Raw genomic sequence first — 24213 nt, 5'->3', positions numbered from 1 at the left:
TTTTATTTCTTAACCTTTATTTTTTAAAATGACAAGACACATTGTTTAAGTACAATACAGATTCCTTTCATTATATAACTATTTCAAGAATAAATTCTATGTAAATGTTAATAACGTTTTTCCGAAATTAAATGAATCTGTAACACGAATCAATTTTGTTTTAATTTGAATTCAAATTTGTCAATTTACATACAAAATCAAATAAAATTAGTTATCACTTTAACCTATTATCCGTCTTCCTTTCTATATCACTAACCTACTCGGTTTTCTTTTTGGATGAGTTATATAAAATACCCATAAACTAAATCGACAATTAATGTTTGAAAAATGACAATTTTTTCACTTTTTACTGATAACAACAATAATAATTGAATCTTTATCGCATACATAAATTCTCAGAATAAACTGTAATTCTGCAATTGAACATATTAAGGACGGGTAACACATTCTTGCTAATAAGGCCTGCCAGATGAAATTAGATTCCTCGGCCTAATTTTTGAATAACACCATCTAAGCAACCTTAGTGAAACAAAATAATATAAAGCACAAGATTGTAAAAAATGTGATCTGTAGAACACCATCTAACCATCTATTTTTTTACAGTAAAAAATCTTTATACTGACCAAGTATTGACCCAAGTAATCATTACATATAATGATATGTAGAAAACCATACAGAATCTTTATACTGACCAAGTATTCATTAGATATAATGGTATGTAGAAAAGCATAGAGAATTCAATAAATGGACAAAAATGGGGGAAGGGGGAAGCTGCATGTGAAAATTAACCATCAGGCACAAAAGTCTTACAATTTCACCCCTTGTAAAATTATGATTTGCCAAAAGGGACTAAAACTCCTGAACTCAGTGCGGGTACTCAGAGGTTACAAAAGATGTTACTATATTGAACATGCAAACAGCATGTATACTATCAAAATCTCATGGAATCAAGATCGTCGTACATGGTATTTTTTTTATTAAAAAATAAGAATCCGAATAATAGAAGCATATTGCAAAAAGACGTTGAATGGTATTCAACAAGAACTCACTACTCAGGCTTTCCTTCATGCCATCATCACTCAGTTGCTTTGCTATCATCTACTTCTTGAGTTACACCAACTTCTGCCGGACGAAGAACACGATCATAGAGCATATATCCAGCCTGCAAAAATGACCAAGGGTTAAGCCATGTAAGGATTGATGGTAAGGGATGTAAACAAAGGAAATTACTAACGGTGGCATTGTTTGAGTGTTTATGAATGAACCGTCAATCAAACCTAAGAACAAGACCACATTTATTCCAAACTCTCAAAATGGATTTTAAATCCAAATCACCCTCATCAAAATGTCATCTAAGATGAAGTTTGCATTCGATTATATACTATAATATGATTATATATTTAATTAATGTGTGATTTCCAACACACTTCCTTACACTGGGAATGAACATCTTGAGTTTGAAACTTAATATCTGCGGGTGACGCAATGACAGCTCAATAGCAAGTGCCACTATAGACTTATTAAACCTTGTCAAGATAGCTCCTAAATTTAGACCTAACTAAATCCTATAAAACTAACTTGTAAGGTGAATTTGCACTCATTTAAAAATTATAATTTGGTTGTATCTCGGATCAATGTGATATTTCCAACACACCTTTTCTGTCAAGGACACAAGCACAAACACAAAACCTCTTAGAGACCTTTGATAAACATTGATGGAAATAATCAGTGGCAAATACAATAAACAAAAAGCTAATCATTAATAATGAAACACCTCAACCTAGACTTCGTATAGTTTCCGAGTTCGAGAAGGTTTTCCAAATACAACACAATTTTGAAAAAAATTGTCGACTTTGGGAAAAAAATCACAGTACTACAACAAAGAAGTATATAGAATACCTTTAGAACAACTCCAACAGTGCCAGGGGCCTTGGTAGCATCAGGGATTTGAAAGATGGCATTGTGCCTGTGTGGATCAAATGGCTCATTTGTAGGATCATATTTTTCTACACCATGCTTTTTCAGTACCTATAAGCAATAGTTGTCAACCAAAATGAACAAGATTACACACTGGAACTATTTCTAGGAGCACATTAAGTCAAGCAAACAATATAAAAAGGATTAACTTAGCCTCACTTCACTCCCTTACGAACCACTCTCAAATCAACTCTTTTCTAACCTCCCTCCCAAATGAACCACTCTAAACAACTCTGTTCTAACCACGGACCTATTGTTAGGGTTGATTTTAATATTCCATCAATCACTACATGACTGTTACTTACGTATTAGCCTAACTATGCATTCACTTTTCTTGTACTGGTCTTTCTTGGACTCAGGCTTAAATTGGGTTTTAATGCGTTCTTTAATTTGTGTCCAAGCTTCTCTTAAATCTTAAATATAAGGGACAATAACATTAGGATTTTAATCATAATGCTTGAAGGACGTCTAATTGAAAACGCTTTTAAAAAAACAGAATGATTCACCAAAAAGTTATTACAATTCACAGCAAATTTGTATCTTCTAGAGGGTGCTTGCACAATCAGACCCTAGGTTTGATTCCCTAGTTTTCTTCTAATCTTTTCTATTGTTTTCTTCGATTTTCACTACAACCAGGCTACTTCCCTTGCAGACAATATGGACAATTCAACCCACCAAAACCAAAGTACCAGAATTAATTTTTCCTTTAAGATTTTCTAAAACCAGTATTAATCCTAGAATGTGCGGATAACACCCTGACAGCTTGACAGTCACCAACTTAGCCAAAGTCCACTTCCTATTCCTGGCACATCAACTCCCCAAAACCCCTTTCATACAGACCCAAAGAACCTTCAAATCCACCTGTTATCTATCATGTACACAGAAACCCATCTAAACACTGCAACAAGAGGTAAAACAACTTTATAAATGACACTGAGAAAATACATTATTCTAGCTAGGACTATTGCAAATAAACAACATAGCCATAGAGTATAACAGTCTACCTCTGCAAGTTGTTTCTCAGTCATTTCCACACCTTCAAGAAGTGTTTTCAGGAGTTGTGCTGCTTCCGAAGACTCCTTAGGAGATTCAATTTTTGAAAAACTCTCCTTTACAACAGAGGAAGCTCTTCCTAAATTGTCAGCAACATCTAGTAGACTCTTCGCAAAATTCTACATCACATTAAAGCCACTCAGCACAAAAATTGAAGAGCGAGTACCAAGAGGTGAAGACTCTTCCCAAATCACAAAATAACAATTTAAAAAAGGTCAAAAATCGACCTGTATAGCAAATTTTTTCGAATTTTCTGCTTCACGCTTTGTTCTGGCCATGACATTCTCCATCTCCGCATAAGTTCGCAGAACTTTGTCCTGCATTTGCGCAATCTCCTTGTGTTTCAACTTCAAAAGCTGTTCCTTCTCAGCAACAAGCTTTATTAAATCATCCCTGGATTGATCACATTCACTCTCTACATCTGAAGCAGAAAACGCAGTTCACTCAAAACTTCAAATATTTCTTTCGACCAATCAAGCTTAAGACCGAGATTTCGAAACGAAACCTGATTCTTCGGTTCGATCAGCAGCTTTGGCTTGTTCAGACTGATCAGTCACCTTTTCTTCCTCACATGCCTTTACAGGGTCATTACTAGCAGGTTCAGATGAGGCCGAAGAAGAAAATCCGAATCTCGAAGTCAAAGATGAATTCAGTGGATTCCGCAAAGTAGCTTCAACTGGAATCAGCTGGAACATTAGAAATATCACATGATGAGAATACTTAACCAAAGCTAAATCTCCTGAACACAGAATTCTAAGGAACAAAATAGAATAATTACAAAATCTACACAATAATTCATTGCCAAAATATCATAATGATAAACTCAACTCACACATGGAATACAAAATGCCAAAACGGTAATGTTTTCAATAAACCCTAAAACCCTAGTTAAACCCCAATACTAAAATTAGCAAAAAAAGAGAAAAGAAAACTGTGTTCAGGTTTTTAGAATAGGGTTACCTTGTTGGGTGATGGGTGGAGGAGAGAATGAAAGTGATTGGAGAAAGGTTGAGAATTTCGTGAAACAGAAAGGGTGAAGCTTCGACAAAGGATTGCAGAGGAACGGGACAGCACCCTGTGGAAGAACATGGCCGAAGAAAACGGATTGAACAAAGATTCGAGTTGGGATTGAAGAGAGAAAGTGGTTTTTGAGGAGAAAAGTGAGGAAATGAAGAAGGGAAAATTTGCTTGGACACAAAGAAAACAATGTTTGTGGGGTTAGGGTTTAAGGGAAATATTTATGTGTTGACGATTTTACCCTTCTGTTTTGGGTTTAGAAACTGCAATGTTTAGTTTCTGTTCTGTGTGATGAAATGGGAATTTCACTTTGGGTTTCAAATTAGAAGAATCTAGACAAATAGAAGATATGCAATCATCTATTGTTCTAGTTAATGTTTTGTTTTTCCTCTTTTTTTTTTTATAATGTTTTGGTGGGAGAAATCTATAACTTCTAAAAATATTTAATTACAATCTTTAGGGTGTCTATATGTATGTCTCATGTATTAAATAATAAAACATCAAATAAATTTGTGTTAGTTTGAAAATTAATATTTTGAAGAAAAAAATGTTGTTTACATCAAAATTAATAAACATGTAAATATTATTGACATGTTTTAACAATATTACAAAGGCTAATTTCGTATAATTATTAAAGTTTTGGAAAAAAGAAGACTGAAAAAAATTTAATATCTATTAATTTTTAGAGTTACTCAATTTATTTAACCTGATGTTAAATTACATTAAATTACTTTTTAATTTTTTGTAAAATAATACAAATATCTCTCATTCTTTTTATATTTTATGGTGACTCTTTTCAAAGTCCCGTTATAATGTTTTCAAATACTTAAAGAACAATAATATAATATACAAAGAGTTTTCGGTACAAAGTGTTTTTTATGTTATTTTAGGATTAAAAATATTTTTATTCTTTTAATTTTGACGTAAAATTAAAATTTATTTTTGTTCAAAATTTCAATACATTTTAATTTTCAAATTAATATTTATATATATATATATATATATATATAATTTTTTTAACTTAATTACTTTAAATATTTTAACGTGAAATGTTTTTGAAATGTTAAAAAAATATAATGCAATTGGATTAAAAGAATTATATTAATTATTTTTGAAGTTTAATAATCAAATTGTATTATAATTTTGCATAAATTCCAATTTTGCATTTCGTATATATATATATATATATATATATATATATATATATATATATAAACAGAAATAATTACTTTTTTCATAATGTAAGAAATTATGATAAAGAAATAATCTCATGTTTTATCAAATATAATTGATACTCTTATATCACGTGACAAGAAATTTATCTTACTGAAAAAAATTACAAACACATACAAGTAAGATTGTTGATAAATGTCAAATAGGAAGAGGACATCATGATTTTGGATGATAGTAGAAACTTTTTTTTTTCCCTCAATTAACTTGTAAATTGTTTTCTGTATTACAATTAGTTGATGTCTCTAATTTAATCATTCAATTATAAATTGTATGTAATATAGGATAAAAGATAAGAACATTGATCGGAGTGAATGAACAGACGAACGGACTTTTTTTTTTCATATTCCAAAGATGCAAGCATTAACATTTGACAAGGATTTGTCAATTAATTTGAGGTATAGATATTTAGGTTACTCATCAAACAAAGTGTTAAAATTCATTCTTATGTGAATTAGTTTAGTAAAAGTAACAAAAATAGAATAGTGATGATTTTCTTTGTGCTAAACAACAAAAGAATATTTTTTTACTGAGCATAATTGTAGTTTGTTTTTATAAAAATTTCATGATACATGTCTCTTTACCTTTACAATTTTTCCGTAGCCTTAAGTAATAAATTACAACCCATCTATTTAAAGTGAAATCATCTATTCAAAGCTTCAAACTTTAAATCCAAACTCATCGGGTTAGTTGGCCCATTGTGACACTTCTTCGCCTAACTGGAATTTCTCTCCGACTGTTAGCTCAAAATTCAACATTGGATCATTTTTTCACTTTTTTATAAGATTGAACATTGGATCATAAGTAACAAAGGAACATGATGAAAAGGAAAAAATATACAAAAGATAATTACAAGAACATGAGATCACAATCTATTTACAATTTCACGTACACACAGATAATTTTATCTCATGCCCTTGATGCAGGTTGACACAGTAATCCAAGAAAATGAAGCAAATGATCAAAGGTCTTGGTTTTTGAGTCCTGCAAAAGATGATTTGACCAGACTCTTTATGTAGAGTCCAATAAGCAACACAAGAAAGACAAGAACAACTAAGTTGGCTACTTTATTCTGCTTCTTAACCTCCAAAACCATGTCAGAAATCTTCTCCAGCCTTGTGTTCATCTTGGCCACACTAATTCTACTTAACCCATCAAGAACAGTTCCTTGAACCTTAGATGCTACAACTTCCCTCATCTCTTTCTCATCATTATCTGTTTTTATTTGTGATTCTGCCATCTTCTTTTCAGAATCTTCATGACCTTCCTTCTGCTCCTTCATTGTTGTTTGTGTGGTTTCATGCATTTCTTCTCTTTTGTCTTCAGTTTCTGCTTTGCTCATTTCCTTTTGCAGCATCACTTGAGAGATTTCATGAGCTGGTGGTGGTTGTTCCTCGATCTTGGATTCTTCATGAGTTGTGTCCTCTTTTGAGTCTTTTTCATGCTGATGTAGTTGAGTAGCATCTGGTTTGTGATCGTCATAAGTTATTGGACTTGTTGGTCGGTGGGGCGTCGAAGGTTCTTGTGGTCTTGGTGACGGTGGTGGTGGTGGTTTGATGAGTTTGGGAAGCTTTACATATAGCATTCCAGCTTCAAACTTGGCATTGATTCCAGTGGTGTCATGAGAATCAGAAAGGATTACTTCCTTGTGAAATGTACGCCATTTGTTATCACTGATCTTTCTTTCACCTCTCAACCTTAGCACACGGTTAGAGGAAACTTGAACCTTCAATTGCTCTTTTCTAAACCCTGTTAAATCAAACATTCATTATTTCATTTCAAACAAAAATTACTTTTCCTTTGTATTTAGAAAAATATACTTTGATGTTATTTTTTTTTAATTTTTTATTTTCTTCTTTTTTGAAAAATTACTTATTGTGGTGCTTTTATTTTGTCTGTAATATAAAGAAATGGATTTAAACCTAATTTATGCAGAATTCCTTTAGTCTTAGAATCCATTCCTTAATAGTAATATTACGAAAATGATACGAACTAAAAGAAGTGAACCTGGAAGCATAAGAATGAGGGTGTCACTATTTTCCTGGCGATCCCAATCGGAGGGTGGTATAAAATCTTCATGAACAGGTTCAGCTGCTGCTTGTGGATTTGTCCTTTCATCTAACGACATTCTCACACCTTTGTTTTTTCTTTTCTTTTTTTTAAGTGTAAATATCTTTGTTTCTTGTCTTGGTGAATGAAATCTGAAGTTAGGTTGATTATATAGACATTGGAGAGCAGATAGATTTGTTTTCTTGGAACATAGTTCTTCCTTTTCGTGCAAAGATTGATTTAACTATGTTGAGGATTTTTCTTTGTTGTCCTATGCAAGAGAAGGAGAAACTAACACATTGTTTCTCCAAAGAATACTTTGCTTGTATGCTTGGCAATATCAGTTTTTTTTCTCTCTCTTCCTCATGCGTCCTCTCCAAAATAAACATTAATGTGTAAATTAAGATAAGAACTTTACATTGTTCCTTGATAAGGGTTTTCTTATTCTTTATATATTGTTAAAACCAAAAAGAAAAAAAATATCCTAGCCACCAAATTTGCAACTCTACTTTTTGGTGTTTAAATTTCATTCATTCTCAATTTTAACTTATTACATTCTATTTTATCTCTTCTGACATTTTTTTAATTTTTTTTATTGAATATATATATATATATATATATAAATAAATAAATAAAACTTTCTATTTATAATAAAAGAAATATGATTAAACTCAAAATATAAGTAAAAAATAATAACAAACTAATTTAAGATAAAATATAAAAGATAAAGAAAAGATAATCATCATATATCTAATCATTGTAAATTTTATGAATTTAAAAAAGAAAAAATTAAAGTAAGTTGATATATAATAAAAATAAATAAATAAAAAATAGATAAAAGAAGAATTCATCAACCTATTATCTTAAATTTTTTTTTTGAGAATGGCATATTCATATATTATATAGACTTATTCACCTTTCATTGATAATCTTCTAGTCTGCCTCTTAAAACTTAAGACTACGACTCTCTAACTTTGCACGATTTTTATACTTCTTCTTGTCTAAGTGTAACTATTTGATTTTTGATTTAAAAAGGTTTGCATGCCTAACTGTTCAATTTCTCTTATTTTCTATTAAAACATGTTTTTGTAATCCTTTAGAACACATTTTTAAGGATAATATTATTATTAAAAAAGATATTTTTATACTGTGAAATAAAATAGTGTAGTTGACCCATAACAATAAACGGAAGCATTGTCCAAAATAAAAAGTAAAATATCTAATTAGAATTGTCTGAATGAAAATATCAATAGAAGGGTAATTCTAGCATAAAACAAATATTTATAATTCAAAGAAAAGTTTTGAAATAGATAAAGACAAAAAAAAATTAAAATATATACATAGATAAATATATAAATAAAAAAAAAGTCAAAAACAACTTCGAAATAGTGAAGGTAAGTTTTTCTTTTTTAAATATTTGATATCAAATAAACGAATGATGAGACAAAGAGTATTGTATTTTACAAATTTTTTAATTTTTTTAATTATGTGGAGAAATATTTGTAAGTATTTTATTATAGTTTTATAAAAAATCTTAAAATGTTTTTACTTTTTTCATTATTTTAAATCAGTTTTTTTAAACCAGTAACTCTCTTTTATATAGTATTGTCTATTTCCTTTTTTTTTATTTCTTTAAGATTTACATAAAAGAAAATAATAGCACGGTTTATGTTAATTTTATGTGCACATTGTCTTTGCATTTATATATTTTCAAAGTAGCTACTTAAAAGTGTGAAAAAATAAATAGTCTGGCGTGAATTTTTTTCTCACATTATTATAAATAAATATAGCTATTGATAAAAGAGTTACAAGATATTGAATTCTCTGGCCTTTTTTTTTATCGTTTTTCAGAAGTTTTAGAATTTATAAAGTTATTATATCTTAGAAGAAAAACATACAAAGATTCTATACATGATCTATTCGTGCAAGGAGACTCGTAATAGTCTTCGGCAACTGAATCATCAAATCTGTACTGTGTGTGTAATGAAAACCTTAGACAAACAAAATGTAGCACAGACATTTAAAATAAAATTTACTGTGATGTATAGATGATCTTGTTTTATGAATTTAAGATTCTAATCTGTTCAGATAATCAAATAATACTGGTGATTGTTAAGATCGAGATGAAATGATTTTTCAACTTACAGATTCAAGGAGCAGTCCTAAGAAAAAAAACCTTGGAGACACATCTGTATTAAAAAATCTTTTAATTTTTGGTAGAGGCTAATGGAAGTAAAATGCTTGGGATTAAGGCTTATTATTGTTCCAACATTTCTGACATTGAAAAGGGGTAAGGAAGGAGGAAGAGCATACAGAAAAAGAGTACTCAATACCGACTTCGAGAATTACAGACATACAAAATTGAAAGGATAGCGTACGAAACCCAAAATCCTCAAAATTTGTTAAGGATTATAACATAAACGACCACTAAATGTTTGCTAAAGTATCATGACCCCTAAAAAGCAACCTTTCTAGGAGGAATCACAACATTCTTGTTTCCTGGAAATGCATTTCGCGATACATCAACCAAAGACTTGAAGCTATAGGGTTCATGCATAGATAACTCTGATAGAACCTTTCTGTTAAGTTGGATGTTTTCCTTCATCAGCCCATGCATAAAGTTCCCATAATTGACCTGGCAAATAAAGGAAAAAATGTTCAACAAAGAAAATGGCAGAAGATTAAATAACTCGTGGCATGCAAATATAAACTCAAAATAAAGGTGTTAATGCATGAGAAAAATTACAGATTCTAGACGCATGTTTACCTAATATTCAATTCGTTTGAGGTTACATATGTATCAGTCACAGACACCGTGTATTCAGTCCGTTGTCATTTACTACAGCGAATAAGGTTCAGATGCAAGTTCACCAAATAATCCAATCTGTCTACCAAGTCAGCTAATTTACACCAAAGAACACTTTCGTTTCCATAGTATACTACTATTACACATCAAAGACAAAATCCATCTCTGGATGATTTGCTCATCCCGTGCATCCTCCTATGCTTCCTTGATAAATACAGCATTAGCGGAACATAAATTCATCGATCCCATTTATCATCAGACAAAGCTCACATCCTCCTGAGCTTCTAACTAAAACCAATTAACTAGAGAGGAGTAGCAGTTGCTCGGTCCAGAGATGCTGGATAAATATGACAAGATTGGGGAAAGAGAAGACTCATAGAAAGTTACTTCATATGTTTGCAGACAATGCTAAAGCAAAGAATTATTCTTATAGGTAACATCATAACAAATCAAAATTAGTACGGCAATGTGACTATATTTTTCATGCAGCCTATTTAAAGAAGTCATAGTTTAACTATATAAAGCACAGGTTTTACTTCCACAGCTTTCAAGTGAAACTGTTGCTAAAGTTAGACATCTATGTGTAATCACATCCTGATAATAAGAGCTCTAGCAGAAGATTCAAGTGGAGAAGTTGTTAGAGTTATATGCGTATACATGTGTTATGTATAAGAAATAGCACAAGGCTGATAGTCATAATAATTGGATCACCAACAATTTAGACAATGTTTGGTTTTCTGATAGCACAAATCCCCAACATGCAAGTGCAACAGTAATAACTATTTCTCTCTAATAAGCATATTTTAGGCTCTTTCTCAATGAAAACCTAACACGCACTTAGTAATGACAGTTTGAAAACTTAACACTGAATTTCTTGGTCAACAATAAAATTGTAAAAGATTATGGATTTGTAAGAGAAGAAAGAAGCAAGAAGACATACCCCATGTACACGGGTACCAGCATTGATCCTTTGGATCCAAAGAGATCGCATGTCCCTCTTTTTGTTACGACGATCTCTGTAAGAATATTGCAAGGCCTTCTCCACTCTCTCCCTTGCAATCCTTATGCAATTCTTGGCTCTACCCCTGAACCCCTTTGCTAACTTGAAGATCTTATCCTTGTTCATTTTTTCCCTCTTTGTTTTTTCTACAATGAAAAGCACATATTCATCAAATTTCAAACTAAGGATGAAGTAAGAACACTCCCTATTATAATTTATCAAACATTGCTCAAACCATGCCCACCCCAGCAGTTGTGGATGACAACAGGTAGAGACGAATAGCGAATATACAGACACCCATAAAAAACACCCTGTTACATGCTACATTTCAGTTGAAAATTATTGATATAATTTTATACCTGCAGGTATCCATAGACAGCTGTGGATTTTAGGAGCTTGCTAGGTAAAAGTTTATCCTGATTATGTTTCACAACTAATATCCCATCAAACAAAGCAGACAGAAGACAGTAAAGGAGGCATATTTTGAGATTGAACTGAAAAAAAATAAAGGGATAAAGACTGAGAAATCTAATCTGGAATAAGATTTTGAGAGCAGTGAAGAGTGCAAATCAAATTCAAGAATCAGAATCAAGGGCAGAATTCACCAAATATGTAACCACACATTCACTGCTTCTCTCCCCTATGAGGTTGAAGTTGTAGGAATAATGGAAAACTAAATCAAGTTAAGACTCTGCAAATTTAAGAATTCAAAATCTAAGATGATAAAGATCCAGAGTCTCGCAAATGAATAAACTTCAGCATTTTCATTGCCAAAATCTCCACTTAAGGGTAGTCAGATAGTGTATCGATAATTGAGAGTAGTTAACAGTGTGATTTGTGATACGAAATTGGTCGTAGTGGTGAAAATAAATTAAACTTATGAGTGTGATTTGAGCAAAGAAATTGGGTACATGATCATACCCTGTCATTACAGTACCAGAGAGGGACTTGTTCTAGTCCTTAAGGCAAATGCTGTCAAGCAAGAATTATGGTGGTTGTTATGTTACCATAAGTTATATTTCTCTCATTCAAAATATCAAGAATAATGACATGGACGCTTGAACTGAAAGTACTGAAAGTGAAAGTGTCACCGACACACAAGCTTGAGTATTACACTGCAGTTTAAAAAACTTACAATTATGTACCTAAAACCGTATTTCTTTTCTGGTAAGGGAAGGAACAGTTAATTCGGCAAGCAAAAGGTGTCAAGGTGTTCAATTATGATCAAAGTGCAAACTTTTGATTTAGACGACTATATGCTGATGCAATATGCCACTCACATAACATATAACCCAAACCCATCCATGCTTAGGGACATTATTTATCTAACATTAAGCATACATCACCCATATATATATTACAGAAGAATAATATTAATTTGATTGATACCAAATAGAAAAATAATTTCTGATTTCTTAAAACCTGCAAACGGAATTTGGCTGAAGAAAAAGAAAATGTCCTTCAAAAACCCTAGAAGAGGCAAAATAACTCACAGAAATCACGCGGATGTGATGTAAGTTTCTCACACGGATGACAGCGGACGAAAGTTCTGACGGGTTTACTGGCGGAGTAGAGCGGAGACGAACGGGTTGCGGGATGAAACAAAGAAAGATCGAAAGCAACCAAGTCGAGGCACCGCCGTCACGATCAAGCACGGAGGAGAGCTTGGTTTAGCTTACAAAAGGGTAAGATATTAAGAACGGATAGGAGGAGAAATCACCTTTGTCAGTACCAAGTTAATACAAAATACCCTGTTCTTTTTGTTTTAAATTTAATAGTTTGAAGTAATATTATTTCATATTATCAACCATAATATTTAATATATTTTTCATAATTTAAAAAATTACATATAAAGTTCTGAAATTTTATAAATTTATTTTTTAATAGGAATGAAGTTATTATGATAAGTGATTATTAATATTTAATTTAAATTTATGAGCATTATGTTATAAAATATAATTATGTGTAATAATAATAAGTAATTACTATTTTAAAATTATCTTTATATAAAATATTAAATATTTTAATTAACTACTATTATTATCATTTAATTTAAACAATTAATATTATAAAAATGTTATAAATTATAATTATGAATAATAATAATAATAATAATAATAATTTTATTATTCTGCTAACATGAAAATAATAAAAACATAAGGTTACCTTTAAATTACTTTATTTAAATTTTGATAAGGTGGATTGATTTTTTATTTAAATCGTACTTAATAATTCTTTTAATATAAAATTAAAAATATTATTACAGAGTTGACATGATTGATACATGTTAATATAAAAGAATGAAGTAATTGAAACATACTAATAAATTAATTTTTTGTTATTGTATATGAAGAGGAAATGTTATGCTATCCACTCTACATACTTGAAATAATATTAAAGTAAATATTTAACATTAATAATGCTACAGCTAATGTATAAAAAGAAACTGTTACAATAAAATTTATCAAATTTCATATATTTTAATTAAGTATTGTTGATATAAAAAAGTATACACTAGATTTGGTCTATAAAACATGTTAGAAATGTAATGTGTTTGTTATTATTAATATTTATGTAAAGGATTTTACTTTTAGGGTTTTGTGAGGAGTTTTTCATCTTTTTGCTTTTCAAAACTACGGTCTTTTATTCATGCAGTAATAAGTTGTATCAAATGTTTGAAGTGAAATAAAACTTTTTTGTCTTTCTAAACTCTTCAATGGTATCAAGAGCTAAACTTTTGTATCTTTCTTGTATATAGTTAGCATTGTGATTTATATCATTTTCGTTGTTCGTCGTTGTTGTCCACCATTGTCACCATTACTGTCTGTCATCGTCGCTGTTGTCAACCAACGCTTTTTCCGGCAAAGTCAAGGGTTAGGTGTCCTTTAGAAGCGCGGCCCAACCTTAGTGGCCCCTTCCTCAAAAGCCTCTACATGTGTCGCTATGTGCCGCTTCTCTCCAACCAGTTTCGAGCACGTGTTCCTCACGTGTCGCCTTCTCAATCAGAGTTACAGCGCACCATTGTCGTTCGTCTTGCCGATGCTTCCTAAGTGTGTTTTGGTTATTGTTTCTCAGTTTTGTTGGTTAGGGCTAATACTCAGGGTTTCCTCCCTCAAGTTATTTGGAACCCTAAGTCATGTTTCTTCTCACAATATTAGAATGACCTCTTCTACTTGAATTAATTCCTCCTTATTTGCTACCCCTATCATTATGTCTGCAAAAATCAATTGGAAAAATTATTTATCACGGTCTTCTACTGTGGAATTTTGATTTCTTGATCAAGGACACTATAATCACCTTGAACAAGATGTTTCTATGGTCCCAGTTGAAGAAAAATCTCGATGACATAAACTAGACTTTCAGTTATGTGTTGTTTTATGGAAATCGGTCGAGCAAGAGGTTCTAAATATCTTAAAACCCTATAAGACATGCTCCTCTTTTTGGAAAAGGGCACAAGATATTTTTGCTAATGATGTACAATGTCTTTTCGATGCAACCTAAAGAGTAGGTTCTCTCAAACAAGTCAACCATGATATGATTTACCATATAGCAAAAGTTAGGGTTGCGGCAGAAGAGTTAAAGAACTTCTTTGTAGTTGATTCATTAGAAAGTATCAACAAAAAGCTTGACAAGCATTACATGGTCCTAATTCTTAAAAGTTCACACTCAAATTTTGATCATGTACATGATCAAGTTTTAACTCCCATCGATGGATGGCTTAGTTACTAGACTTCTTCCGATACCTACATTGGTAAAAGACGAGAATTTAAGTGATATTATTGAAACATCAGCAATAATGGCACCACGAGGAAGAGGGGGAGGTATGATCAACTGAGGGGGATGTGGTGGTCGAAGTGGACATCCTCAACGTGTAAGAGAATGGTTCATACCTAAGATAAATGTTATTCCTTGCATGGCTTTCCAGACAAAGCCGCTCATGTGTCTAAATCTGATAATTCAGAATTTAGAATTTTTTATGAAGAGTACCGAGAGTTTTTGAGCTATAAGTCTGAATCTTGGTCAACTCTCCTCAATGACAAATGTGTCAACTGTCTGCATCTCTCAATTTGTGAAAGGTTACAGTCCATGGATTCTTGTCTCAGGTGCCTCAAATTATATCTTTGGTAACATTCTTTCATTTTCTTCCATGTCCTCTCCGAAAATTCCTCATTTCATTACCGTTGTTAATGGATCCAAAGTGAAATCTCGAGGAATGGGCAAAGTTTCCTTATCTCTTTCACTAAATTTGAATTTTGTTTTGTATATTCTTCATTGTCCTTACAATTTAATCTCTTTGAGTCAATTGACTTGTTCCTTAAATTGTTCTGTAATCTTTTTTGCTAATTTCTTTATTATACACAAACATAGTACGAGTTGTCTTATTTGAGAACACGAGTCATGAGGACTTTATTTCTTAAAACCTAACTCCTTTGTTTCTTGTTTCGCAACTTCATCCCCAAATTTTTTGCATGATTGGTTGGGCCACCCAAGCTTATCCAAGTTTAAAATGATGGTTTCAAGTCTCAAATACATTCAAGTCTTACATTGTGAGTCTTGTCAGTTATAAAAACATGTTAGATATTCCTATCTTAAAAAGTCTAAGACATGATGTAATTTTTTCTTTATAACTATTCACTCTAATATTTGGGGACCAAGTCACGTTACTTCTTTTGGTTTTAATTATTTTGTAACCTTCATTAATGAATTCTTTCAATGTACTTGTGTGTATTTAATGAAAGTGAGATATGAACTTTTGGCTATATTTGTGTCCTTTTTTAATGAAATTAAGAACGAACTTGGGAAGACAATTAAAATCTTCAAAAGTGATAATACTAAGGAATATTTTTCTGCATCATTTTCTTCATTCTTATCTTCCCAAGGAATTTTACACTAGTCAACATGTCCAAACACTTCAAAACAAAAATGACATTGCAGATAGAAAGAATAGACATCTCATTGAAATTGCATGTTGCCTAGTGTTGAATACTAATGCTCTTATTCATCATTGGGGTGATGCAATCCTCATTACCTATTTTCTGATCAATAAGATGTCTTCTTTCTCTTTTGAGAATAAAGTCCCTCACTCTATCATTTTTCCAAATGACCCTTTATACCATATCTTTTCCTCGTATATTTGGGTATACTTGTTTTGTTCATAATGTTTCTCCAAGTCTTGATAAACTCTCTGCAAAAGCTATTAAGTGTGTCTTTTTGGGATACTCTCGCCTTTAGAAAGGGTCAAATGTTATTCTCCCTCAATCGAGAGGTATTATATGCCTGTTGATGTCACATTTTTTAAGGATACACCTTTTTTCTTTTCCTCCATGGGGATCATTCATGTGTTCAACAAATGTTTCCTCTACCATTATGTGATCCCTTAGTTACTCCTGCTTTTTTACCTTAAACTCAAAATGTAAATGACATTGTTCCTCCACCTTTTTCACATATCATTGTCAGATACAATCTCAAACTCAGAACACTGAAGATCCTCGAGAATCAGATCCTCCTCCATCAGATTCTCATACCATGGATCCTTCATCCTCCTTACCCTCTCTTGACCTGGATAGTAATTGGCTTATTTCCCTTTGGAAAGGTATTCACTCTACTCGTAATCCTTATCCTATTTATAATTTTTGGAGTTATCATCATTTGTCTCCTCCATATTTTTCCTTTATTTCCTCCTTATCTTCCATTAAGGTTCCTAATAATGTTCATGAGGCACTTAGTCATCTTAGATGGCGACAAGCTATGATTGATGAAATGTAGACACTTGAACACAATGACACTTGAGACATTGTTCCTCTTCCTCCTGGTAAGATGTCTGTTGGTTATAGATGGGCCTATGCTATTAAGTTTGATCCTACTGGTGCAATCGATCGTCTAGTAGCTAAGGGTATACTCAAGTCTATGACCTCGACTATTGTGATACCTTTTCTCCTATGGCTAAAACTAATATTGTTCGTATTTTGCTTGCTATGATTGTCATTCGTCAATGACCCTTTTAGCAGTTGGACATTAGAAATGCATTTCTTCATGGTGATCTAGAAGAAGAGATATACATGGAGCAACCTTCTAGGTTTGTTGCTTAAGGGGGGTATGAGTTAGTTTGTAAATTACATTGTTCCATCTATGGTTTGAAGCAACCACCTCAAGCTTGGTTTGGTAAATTTAATTGGGTTGTGCAGAATTTTGGATTAAAACGATGTGAGGTGGATCATTCAATAATTTATGGTCACTCTTCTCCTAATAAATGTGTTTATCTTATGGTTTATGTTGATAATAATGTCATTACAGGAAATGACGTCACTAGAATTGCTCAACTAAAGAATAATTTGTTCAACCACTTTCAGAACAAAGATCTGTGTTGGCTAAAATATTTTTTTAGTATTGAAGTGAGACAATCAAAAGAATGTGTCATCATTTCACAAAGAAAAGTATGCTTTCAATATTTTGGAGGAAACAAGCCTAATAAATTGCAAGCCCATTGATAGTCATATGGACTCAAATAAAAAGTTAATGAGAGACCAATGTGAACTTTTCACAAACTTAGATAGATATAGAAGGCTGATTGGAATACTCATCTATCTTACCATAATAATACCTGATCTTTCTTATCCGGTGGGAGTTATGAGTCAATTTATGCAAAATCTACATGTTGATCATTGGAATGTAGTTATTCGCATTCTCATATGTAAAAGGGAACCCATGATAGGGATTGTTGTATGAGGACAAGGGAAGCACTCAAGTGGAAGGATATTGTGATGCATATTGGGTTGATTGTCCAATTGATAGAAGATCTACCATAGGATATTGTGTATTACTTGGAAGGAACCTTGTATCTTGGAAAAGTAAGAAACAAAATGTTGTTGTTTGATCTAGTGTTGAAGTTGAATATCAATCCATGACTACATGCTAACTTGTGAGGATTAGACAACTCCTTCAAGAATTGAAATTTTGTGAAAATAAGCAGATGAAGTTATTTTGTGATAATCAAGTCGCCCTTCACATTGCCTCTAATCAAATGTTTCATGAAAAAACAAAACACATAGAAATTGATTATCATTTTATTAGAGAGAAGTTGTTATCAAATGATATTGTTACTAAGTTTGTCATTTTAATTCATTTATTATTAAAAGCTATTGAATATTTATCAAACAAAATCACTTCTTATTTATCAAACAAAATATTGTTTAAATCTTAATCACTTAAAGATAAAACACCAAATATTCTTTGAATTGTACTTACTCGTGGTTAAACAATCATATCACAAGCATTGTGATATAAAAGGCCATAGGCTTACTAACCAAAAGAAAAGACAATGTCCTTCAACAAATATAAATATAATTTACCCTTCTATATAACTTATGAATACAAGAGTGTTATTTCTAAAAAAACTAGGGTTAAATGAATTTCTCATCAAGAACACAAGAATCACTAATTTCATCAACTTTTCTTTTTCAAAAGTATCTAGAAGATAAGAAGAAAGAATCATTGATAGTCTTTTTCTAATCATTATAAGACGTTAGAGAAGTACTTTTTCAGGTTATGATTATCCAAGTTTAAACTTAAAAATACATTATATGGTCTTATAATTCGCGTGCAAAACGCAATGCCTTCTCTCTATCATCTATCCAAGATTGGCATACAAAATACTATGCCTTTGTAAATTAAATGAAACATTCACATATATTTAAAAATGATATATTATACTTTATTATAAAACCAAAAAAAAAAAATTGAATTATATTGGACTTTATTCTAACAATCTTAAAAGTTAAGTATATCATTTTTTATTTTGTATATAGAAACACATTATTAATAACAATATAAGATAATAGTTAACAAAATTAATAGATAGAAACTCTTGCAAAAGTATAAATTTTTTAGATACTTACTAAAATGAAAATTTAAACTTAGTTAAAATCTTTCAAATTTAAAATGAATTTAAAACTTATTAACCCGCAGTAATAGTTAGATAAAATCTCCTCAACAAAGACTTAATATTCAAAACCTTAGACAATTCAGATATAATTCATTTAAATAATATTCAAACCCATTTTGACTAATCATTAGCTATTTCGAAGTCCATACATACGCAAATGGCAAAATTGAAAGACTATAAAATCTAATATTTAAAAAGTGAAGTCAAGAAGTTCTTTTTTTGTCAAAGTATAAAATAAATCAACCTAACTGCCTCCTTCTGTAGGCATATTCCCTTTACGTGACCTTTTCCTTTTCCTACTTCTCTTCGGTGCATTGTCTCCTTTAGCTTCCTGCAAAAAAAAAAGCAACGTGTAACAAAATGTGGAAAAAAAATTTCAAAAAAGTATAGCATAAATTATATGATTTTAATCTGAATGACTGATACATCAACATAAACTAAACTCATCCAATGATTTACATAAAAGTTGAAACAATTAACTCCAAGATTTCCAAGCCAAGTGTTTATGTGCTCACATTAAAAAATAAATAGAAATTGCAACCCCTACCTTCGAAAGATCAATGTTTTGGCTTTTACTTTTCTTCTTGCACGAAAGTGGGTTTGGACCCTGCAAAGTTTAAAAGCACTGTTACCAAACTACAAGAATACTAAATGGAAATCATAAACTGTTAGAAGTAATATAGTATAAGAATCTTTCCCAGTAATTAACGTAAATACTTTGGTCATCAATCTTTCCTAAAACAATGTCGCCAACATTTCCTGTTAAGGAATGCCTGCATATTGTCAAACTTTCCATAAATAACCTTAATGCATGAAAATACTTTGTTTTCCATTGCAAGAAATATGTCATGAAGATGACAGGCCCAATATACATGATAAAACACAATTGAAAATGCCTCACAATACTTTGTTTTCCATTGACAAGAAATAGGCCATGAAGGTGACACGCCTAATATACATGATAAAACCACATAATTGCACACAACGGAAATAATACATTGACCATATGTTTTCTTAGGACCGTGTGATTAGGCTTTTTTTTTTTTAAATGAAAAAAATAAGAAAAAAGATAAAGCACAAGCTTAAATTATAACCTTAGCTTTTTTTCTCTTGAACTGAGGTTTATCCTTGATTTCCATCCGATTCTTTGTAGCAGTACTATTTTTAACTGCCTGAATATTTGTGGTCTGATATCCTGAATCTACATTTTCCATTATTTCAGTAATCGAATTGTTAGCTTCCTCGTCCGTCAGTCTATTCATCACCTTATGCTTCAATATCTTGTACTCTTTCTCAGTCATATGCAACCGTCCTTCTTCAGAAGTTTTGACATACTGTCGTTGAAATGCAGATGGGGATTCAAGAAAAAGAGCATTTCTGAGACCATATATGAGAGGCACACCAGGTACCTGATACAAGTATTTAAAAAGAATAATATGTAAGAAGGTACAATTCTGCACATCTTGCAGCATTTAAAAGCATTATAGCACTTCAACAGATTTTAGACAAAAATATGCACAAGTTTTCTATTTTTTCTTTTGGTGAGAATATCACAGCAAAGAGGTGCATAAAAATAATGATAATATATCATTTATAAGAAAATTAGGAACCAAATGAAACACATTAAAACTTAGAAATAAAAAAAAATTATAGATGCCAAGGCATCAAGATGTTAAAGAAAATTCTATTCAACCGTTCTAATTAGAGACAACTATTCCAAATGGCTAAATCCGCAACCTCAGTACGAAGATGCTTCAGGCAAGGTGATGCAACACAGGGTATTGATTGAACGAGATTAGAAATGCGAGAGAGATAATAGTAAATGAGGTATTCATTGAGTCTGTGTCAAGAAGTATAAAAAATAAGTACCGGGATAAGGCAGACACTCTAGACAAGACAGTATCTTGTTTTACACACTTCAAATATCAACTATTTTCAAATAGTGTCACAATCTTGGATTTAAAGTAGTTCCACCTTCAAATTGGTTGTTTGGATAACTTCAAGATTATGTAAATGTCAACTAAACACTAAGCTCATCAAATGACCAATATTCCATATTCGGTAACATTACATTGTTGTTCAATTCAAATCCACCTCATTCCCACAAACCAAGATTTTCACACAGTTTTTCTCAGATAATGAGCCCGCTACAAAAAATCTAATACCAAGATAAATGTATTTTAAGTCCAATAGGAGAGATAATTATGATTGGATATTATACAAAAAATAATTCAACATTTATATAAAAACATTACCATGATTACAAAGACAATACTAAAATGAAAAACGTATCTAATAATTGGAATCAACTTTTCAAACAAATAATATATGATGCAAACCTCTTGCAACTTTTTCCGGAGTTCAGTGTCCTGACTAGCAACAAAGAAATGTTCAGAATTGTTTTCTCCAACAACCTCCTTGATGCATACATCTGCACTCACACATTTATCATGCTCACATCTGCAAATTGGTTAGAGTCAAACATTTCAACAGACATACCAGCAGTCAAAGTATTAAAATAACATCAAGTGCTCATCCTAACAAGTTTAGGATGAATTTAAAATATAAAAAAAAATACAGTGGTCAGAGAGTACAATTAATAATACTCTAAGTATTATTCTGTATTGAAATTTTCATAAAAGCACCACATCCGTTATTTTTCTCGTGGACTCAAGTTCAAAGTAGAGTCAACGTCACTTTGACACTTCACAGAGTAGGGTCAACGTCCAAAGTCTCAGTTGTTTTAAAGAATGACCCTCCAACCTGCACTACATAAATTTTTCTTATAGAGTAGTGAGTTGGCTCATTTGGCCAGTTGGTTGTGGGCTCAAATCCAACCACAACCTCTTTACCTATGCTAGGGAAAGGCTGCATACAATTACCCTCTGACATTAGGGTACTGAAGTTAGTTAATTAGGTATGGAAGGGGGAGAGATAAGGACAAAATACCATGAAATTAAAATTAACTTAAATGATATGATATATTCCAACGCAATTATGATATGACCATTAGTCCTAAGAGAAAGGGGAAAATGGGAAACAGAATCTAAAGGATAATCTATACATTCTAATAGAATCAAATAATAATTTAAGTAGTAGAGTCTTGCATCCGCATTCCCAACGAGTATCAAATATTTTAGCTATTCCAGTCATTGTCCAGGGTATTTAATCCAAGGGTCTAGTTATGATAGAGAACTAGACCAAGGGTCTATTTAATCCAAGGGTTTAGTGACCAAAACAAGCATAAATCCAAACGGTCTGAGTTATTTGCATTCAGTTATCATTCATTGTGCATGAAATACATTCATTGAAACAGTAAAACTAATGAAACAATCCACATCACATCATATGTGCTAGAGCAGTGTAATTACCTAGCAACTATGAGTTTATGAGCCGCCTCCAGAGTCTCCGAATATGAGCTACCAAGTCGCTTCAACTCATCCAGAACACACCTGCATCATCTTCATAAAAAATCCCTAAGCAAAGTAAAAAACAAAAACAAAAAGATCCAATCCCAACAAAAACAATAACAATTTATAGAAATAAATCTTGACACAAAAAGAGAGAGGAACCTGGTAGTGTAGAGTTTGACAGTAGCACTGAGGATATTGCCAAGTGCGATGTCAGCAGGGGTTATTCGATTCACAAGAAGGTGGTGCACAAATGTCCCATCACATAAAACCTTGAAAGGCTTCCGAAAAGCAAAGCACGCAGTGTAAAAAGTCAAAGTTTTTCTATGTCTCTTCTGCTTTTTCACCTTCATCTGCAAAAATGCATCGAATCATGCTTCGAAAACAATAATTACCTCGGATATTAAACCATTAGTTTTGTAAGATTGAACCAAAGAAACAAAAAAAAAAGGTTAATAAGCAAAAGGTAAGAATCGGAATAAGAGTAGAGATCACCAAATCATGTAACCAGACAACTTTTACTGCTTCTCTCGCCTATGGGATTGAAGTAGTGGGAAAAATGGAAAACTAAATCAAGTTAAAACTCTGCAAGTTTGAGAATTCAAAATCTAAGATGATAAAGATTCAGAGTCTCGCAAATGAATAAACTAGAGCGTTTTCATTGCCAATATCTCCACTTAAAACAGAAGAATAATATTAATTTGATCGAAAGAATCTCTGATTTCTTAAAACTGCAGACAGAATTTTGCTGAAGAAAAAAAAAATTGCCCTGCAAAAAATCTGAATTCTTACGGGTGCACTTGAGTTTGCTTACATATATACCAATCTTAACGTGAACTAAATACAAAGCACCTACCCGTTGAATTACACGAAAGTCAAGACTTCACGTCATGAAACAAAACAAAACCCTAGAAGTGGCAGGTCACACACAGACGAAAAACTAAATACAATCAAACCACAAATGAGAATGAAATCCAAATAAAATCAAAGTAAATGCGAAAAAACTCTATCTGATCGTAGGCAAGTGATAATCGAATGCCAAACACGATTTATACTGAACCTATGAAAATCAATACCGAACTTGTGAAAATCGTAAACAGAGAGCGTATGAGTTGTGAGTGAGCGTAAGTGAGAGTGAGTTGGGAGCGAAAACAACAAACAAGAATGAGAGTGAGCGCACTGAGACCAGATTTCATAGATGTAGTGAGAAGGTGAAAATTCTAAAGTAAGTAGATTGCATTGCAGAAACTTGCAAAATTATGAATTACACAGCAATATTTATGACATATACATATTTGATACTTCAAAATTCATAATCTAAATGCAAAATAAAAAATGAAATACAGCATCGTATGCAACAATGTTCCAATAGCGAAAAGGTAAAAAGGAAAGCCTAACAAATGGGAAATGCCAATAAAACTACTGGCAAATCTTCCTGAGAAGGATGGTACTCATCTCAATGAATCTTCATATAAAAAACGTGAAGAAAAGCATATTTCCATGAGTATTCCTGAATAAATTTACCTAATAAGTTGCTTCCGAAGTACAATAGAAAAGAGACAAAGAGACTGAAACTTGAATCTTCCGAAGTGCAGAAGATTCGGTATGGTTCTAGCAGCAATAATAGAAAAAACCTCGCGATGAGCCTGTAGGTTGAGTTTTTGCTACTGTGTTTCCAATTGAAAGTATTGTATTTACTCATGAACACTTCATAATAATAAAAAAATGT

At 31.8% G+C, this 24213-nt stretch overlaps 4 protein-coding genes across 6 annotated transcripts; all 4 read right to left on the bottom strand.

Annotated features, from left to right (window-relative positions):
* Nucleotides 1-745: 745 nt before the first annotated feature.
* Nucleotides 746-4237, bottom strand: LOC148203395 (grpE protein homolog 2, mitochondrial-like). The gene is made up of 6 exons (XM_088106203.1): nt 3991-4237; nt 3536-3716; nt 3258-3451; nt 2982-3149; nt 1900-2028; nt 746-1162 (listed from the first exon to the last, which is right to left on the bottom strand). Exons 1-6 carry the CDS (start codon nt 4117-4119, stop codon nt 1076-1078), a joined length of 888 nt encoding a protein of 295 aa, XP_087962329.1. The 5' UTR covers nt 4120-4237; the 3' UTR covers nt 746-1075.
* A 1757-nt stretch (nt 4238-5994) lies between these two features.
* Nucleotides 5995-7489, bottom strand: LOC148203394 (uncharacterized). Its single transcript, XM_088108084.1, has 2 exons — nt 7285-7489; nt 5995-7026 (listed from the first exon to the last, which is right to left on the bottom strand). Exons 1-2 carry the CDS (start codon nt 7403-7405, stop codon nt 6239-6241), a joined length of 909 nt encoding a protein of 302 aa, XP_087964210.1. The 5' UTR covers nt 7406-7489; the 3' UTR covers nt 5995-6238.
* Nucleotides 7490-9553: 2064 nt separating this feature from the next.
* Nucleotides 9554-12864, bottom strand: LOC124821316 (uncharacterized). Its single transcript, XM_047293184.2, has 3 exons — nt 12626-12864; nt 11073-11278; nt 9554-9961 (listed from the first exon to the last, which is right to left on the bottom strand). Exons 2-3 carry the CDS (start codon nt 11256-11258, stop codon nt 9782-9784), a joined length of 366 nt encoding a protein of 121 aa, XP_047149140.1. The 5' UTR covers nt 11259-11278; nt 12626-12864; the 3' UTR covers nt 9554-9781.
* A 6280-nt stretch (nt 12865-19144) lies between these two features.
* On the bottom strand, nt 19145-24172 carry LOC124821319 (uncharacterized). Of its 3 annotated transcripts, none has more exons than XM_047293188.2 (7): nt 24009-24172; nt 22647-22837; nt 22446-22526; nt 21414-21534; nt 20169-20483; nt 19622-19681; nt 19145-19405 (listed from the first exon to the last, which is right to left on the bottom strand). In XM_047293188.2, the coding sequence occupies exons 2-7, from the start codon at nt 22835-22837 to the stop codon at nt 19319-19321; spliced, it is 855 nt and encodes a 284-aa protein (XP_047149144.2). In that variant the 5' UTR covers nt 24009-24172; the 3' UTR covers nt 19145-19318. The 3 variants fall into 3 exon arrangements, with proteins under 3 accessions (XP_047149144.2, XP_087962628.1, XP_087962629.1); XM_088106502.1 differs by lacking the exon at nt 24009-24172 and adding an exon at nt 23566-23725; XM_088106503.1 differs by lacking the exon at nt 24009-24172 and adding an exon at nt 22980-23452.
* Nucleotides 24173-24213: the final 41 nt, after the last annotated feature.

The sequence above is a fragment of the Vigna umbellata genome, chromosome 2 (genome assembly GCF_029865625.1).
Source record: "Vigna umbellata cultivar VRB3 chromosome 2, Vumbellata_1.0, whole genome shotgun sequence".
NCBI classification, from domain to species: domain Eukaryota; kingdom Viridiplantae; phylum Streptophyta; class Magnoliopsida; order Fabales; family Fabaceae; genus Vigna; species Vigna umbellata.
This window is presented reverse-complemented; position numbering and strand designations above follow the sequence as displayed.

What these genes read in the sequence shown, in the direction of transcription:
- LOC148203395 (XM_088106203.1), bottom strand. Translation starts at nt 4,119, where the DNA reads ATGTTCTTCCACAGGGTGCTGTCCCGTTCCTCTGCAATCCTTTGTCGA. An exon ending in TCCACCCATCACCCAACAAG is followed by an intron (nt 3,717 to 3,990) that starts GTAACCCTATTC and finishes CTAATGTTCCAG; the next exon opens with CTGATTCCAGTTGAAGCTAC. An exon ending in CGAAAAAATTTGCTATACAG is followed by an intron (nt 3,150 to 3,257) that starts GTCGATTTTTGA and finishes AATGTGATGTAG; the next exon opens with AATTTTGCGAAGAGTCTACT.
- LOC148203394 (XM_088108084.1), bottom strand. Translation starts at nt 7,405, where the DNA reads ATGTCGTTAGATGAAAGGACAAATCCACAAGCAGCAGCTGAACCTGTT. An exon ending in CCTCATTCTTATGCTTCCAG is followed by an intron (nt 7,027 to 7,284) that starts GTTCACTTCTTT and finishes TTGATTTAACAG; the next exon opens with GGTTTAGAAAAGAGCAATTG.
- LOC124821316 (XM_047293184.2), bottom strand. Translation starts at nt 11,258, where the DNA reads ATGAACAAGGATAAGATCTTCAAGTTAGCAAAGGGGTTCAGGGGTAGA. An exon ending in CTGGTACCCGTGTACATGGG is followed by an intron (nt 9,962 to 11,072) that starts GTATGTCTTCTT and finishes TTTATTTGCCAG; the next exon opens with GTCAATTATGGGAACTTTAT.
- LOC124821319 (XM_047293188.2), bottom strand. Translation starts at nt 22,837, where the DNA reads ATGAAGGTGAAAAAGCAGAAGAGACATAGAAAAACTTTGACTTTTTAC. An exon ending in TCCGGAAAAAGTTGCAAGAG is followed by an intron (nt 20,484 to 21,413) that starts GTTTGCATCATA and finishes TACTTGTATCAG; the next exon opens with GTACCTGGTGTGCCTCTCAT. An exon ending in AAAACATTGATCTTTCGAAG is followed by an intron (nt 19,406 to 19,621) that starts GTAGGGGTTGCA and finishes TTTTTTTTGCAG; the next exon opens with GAAGCTAAAGGAGACAATGC.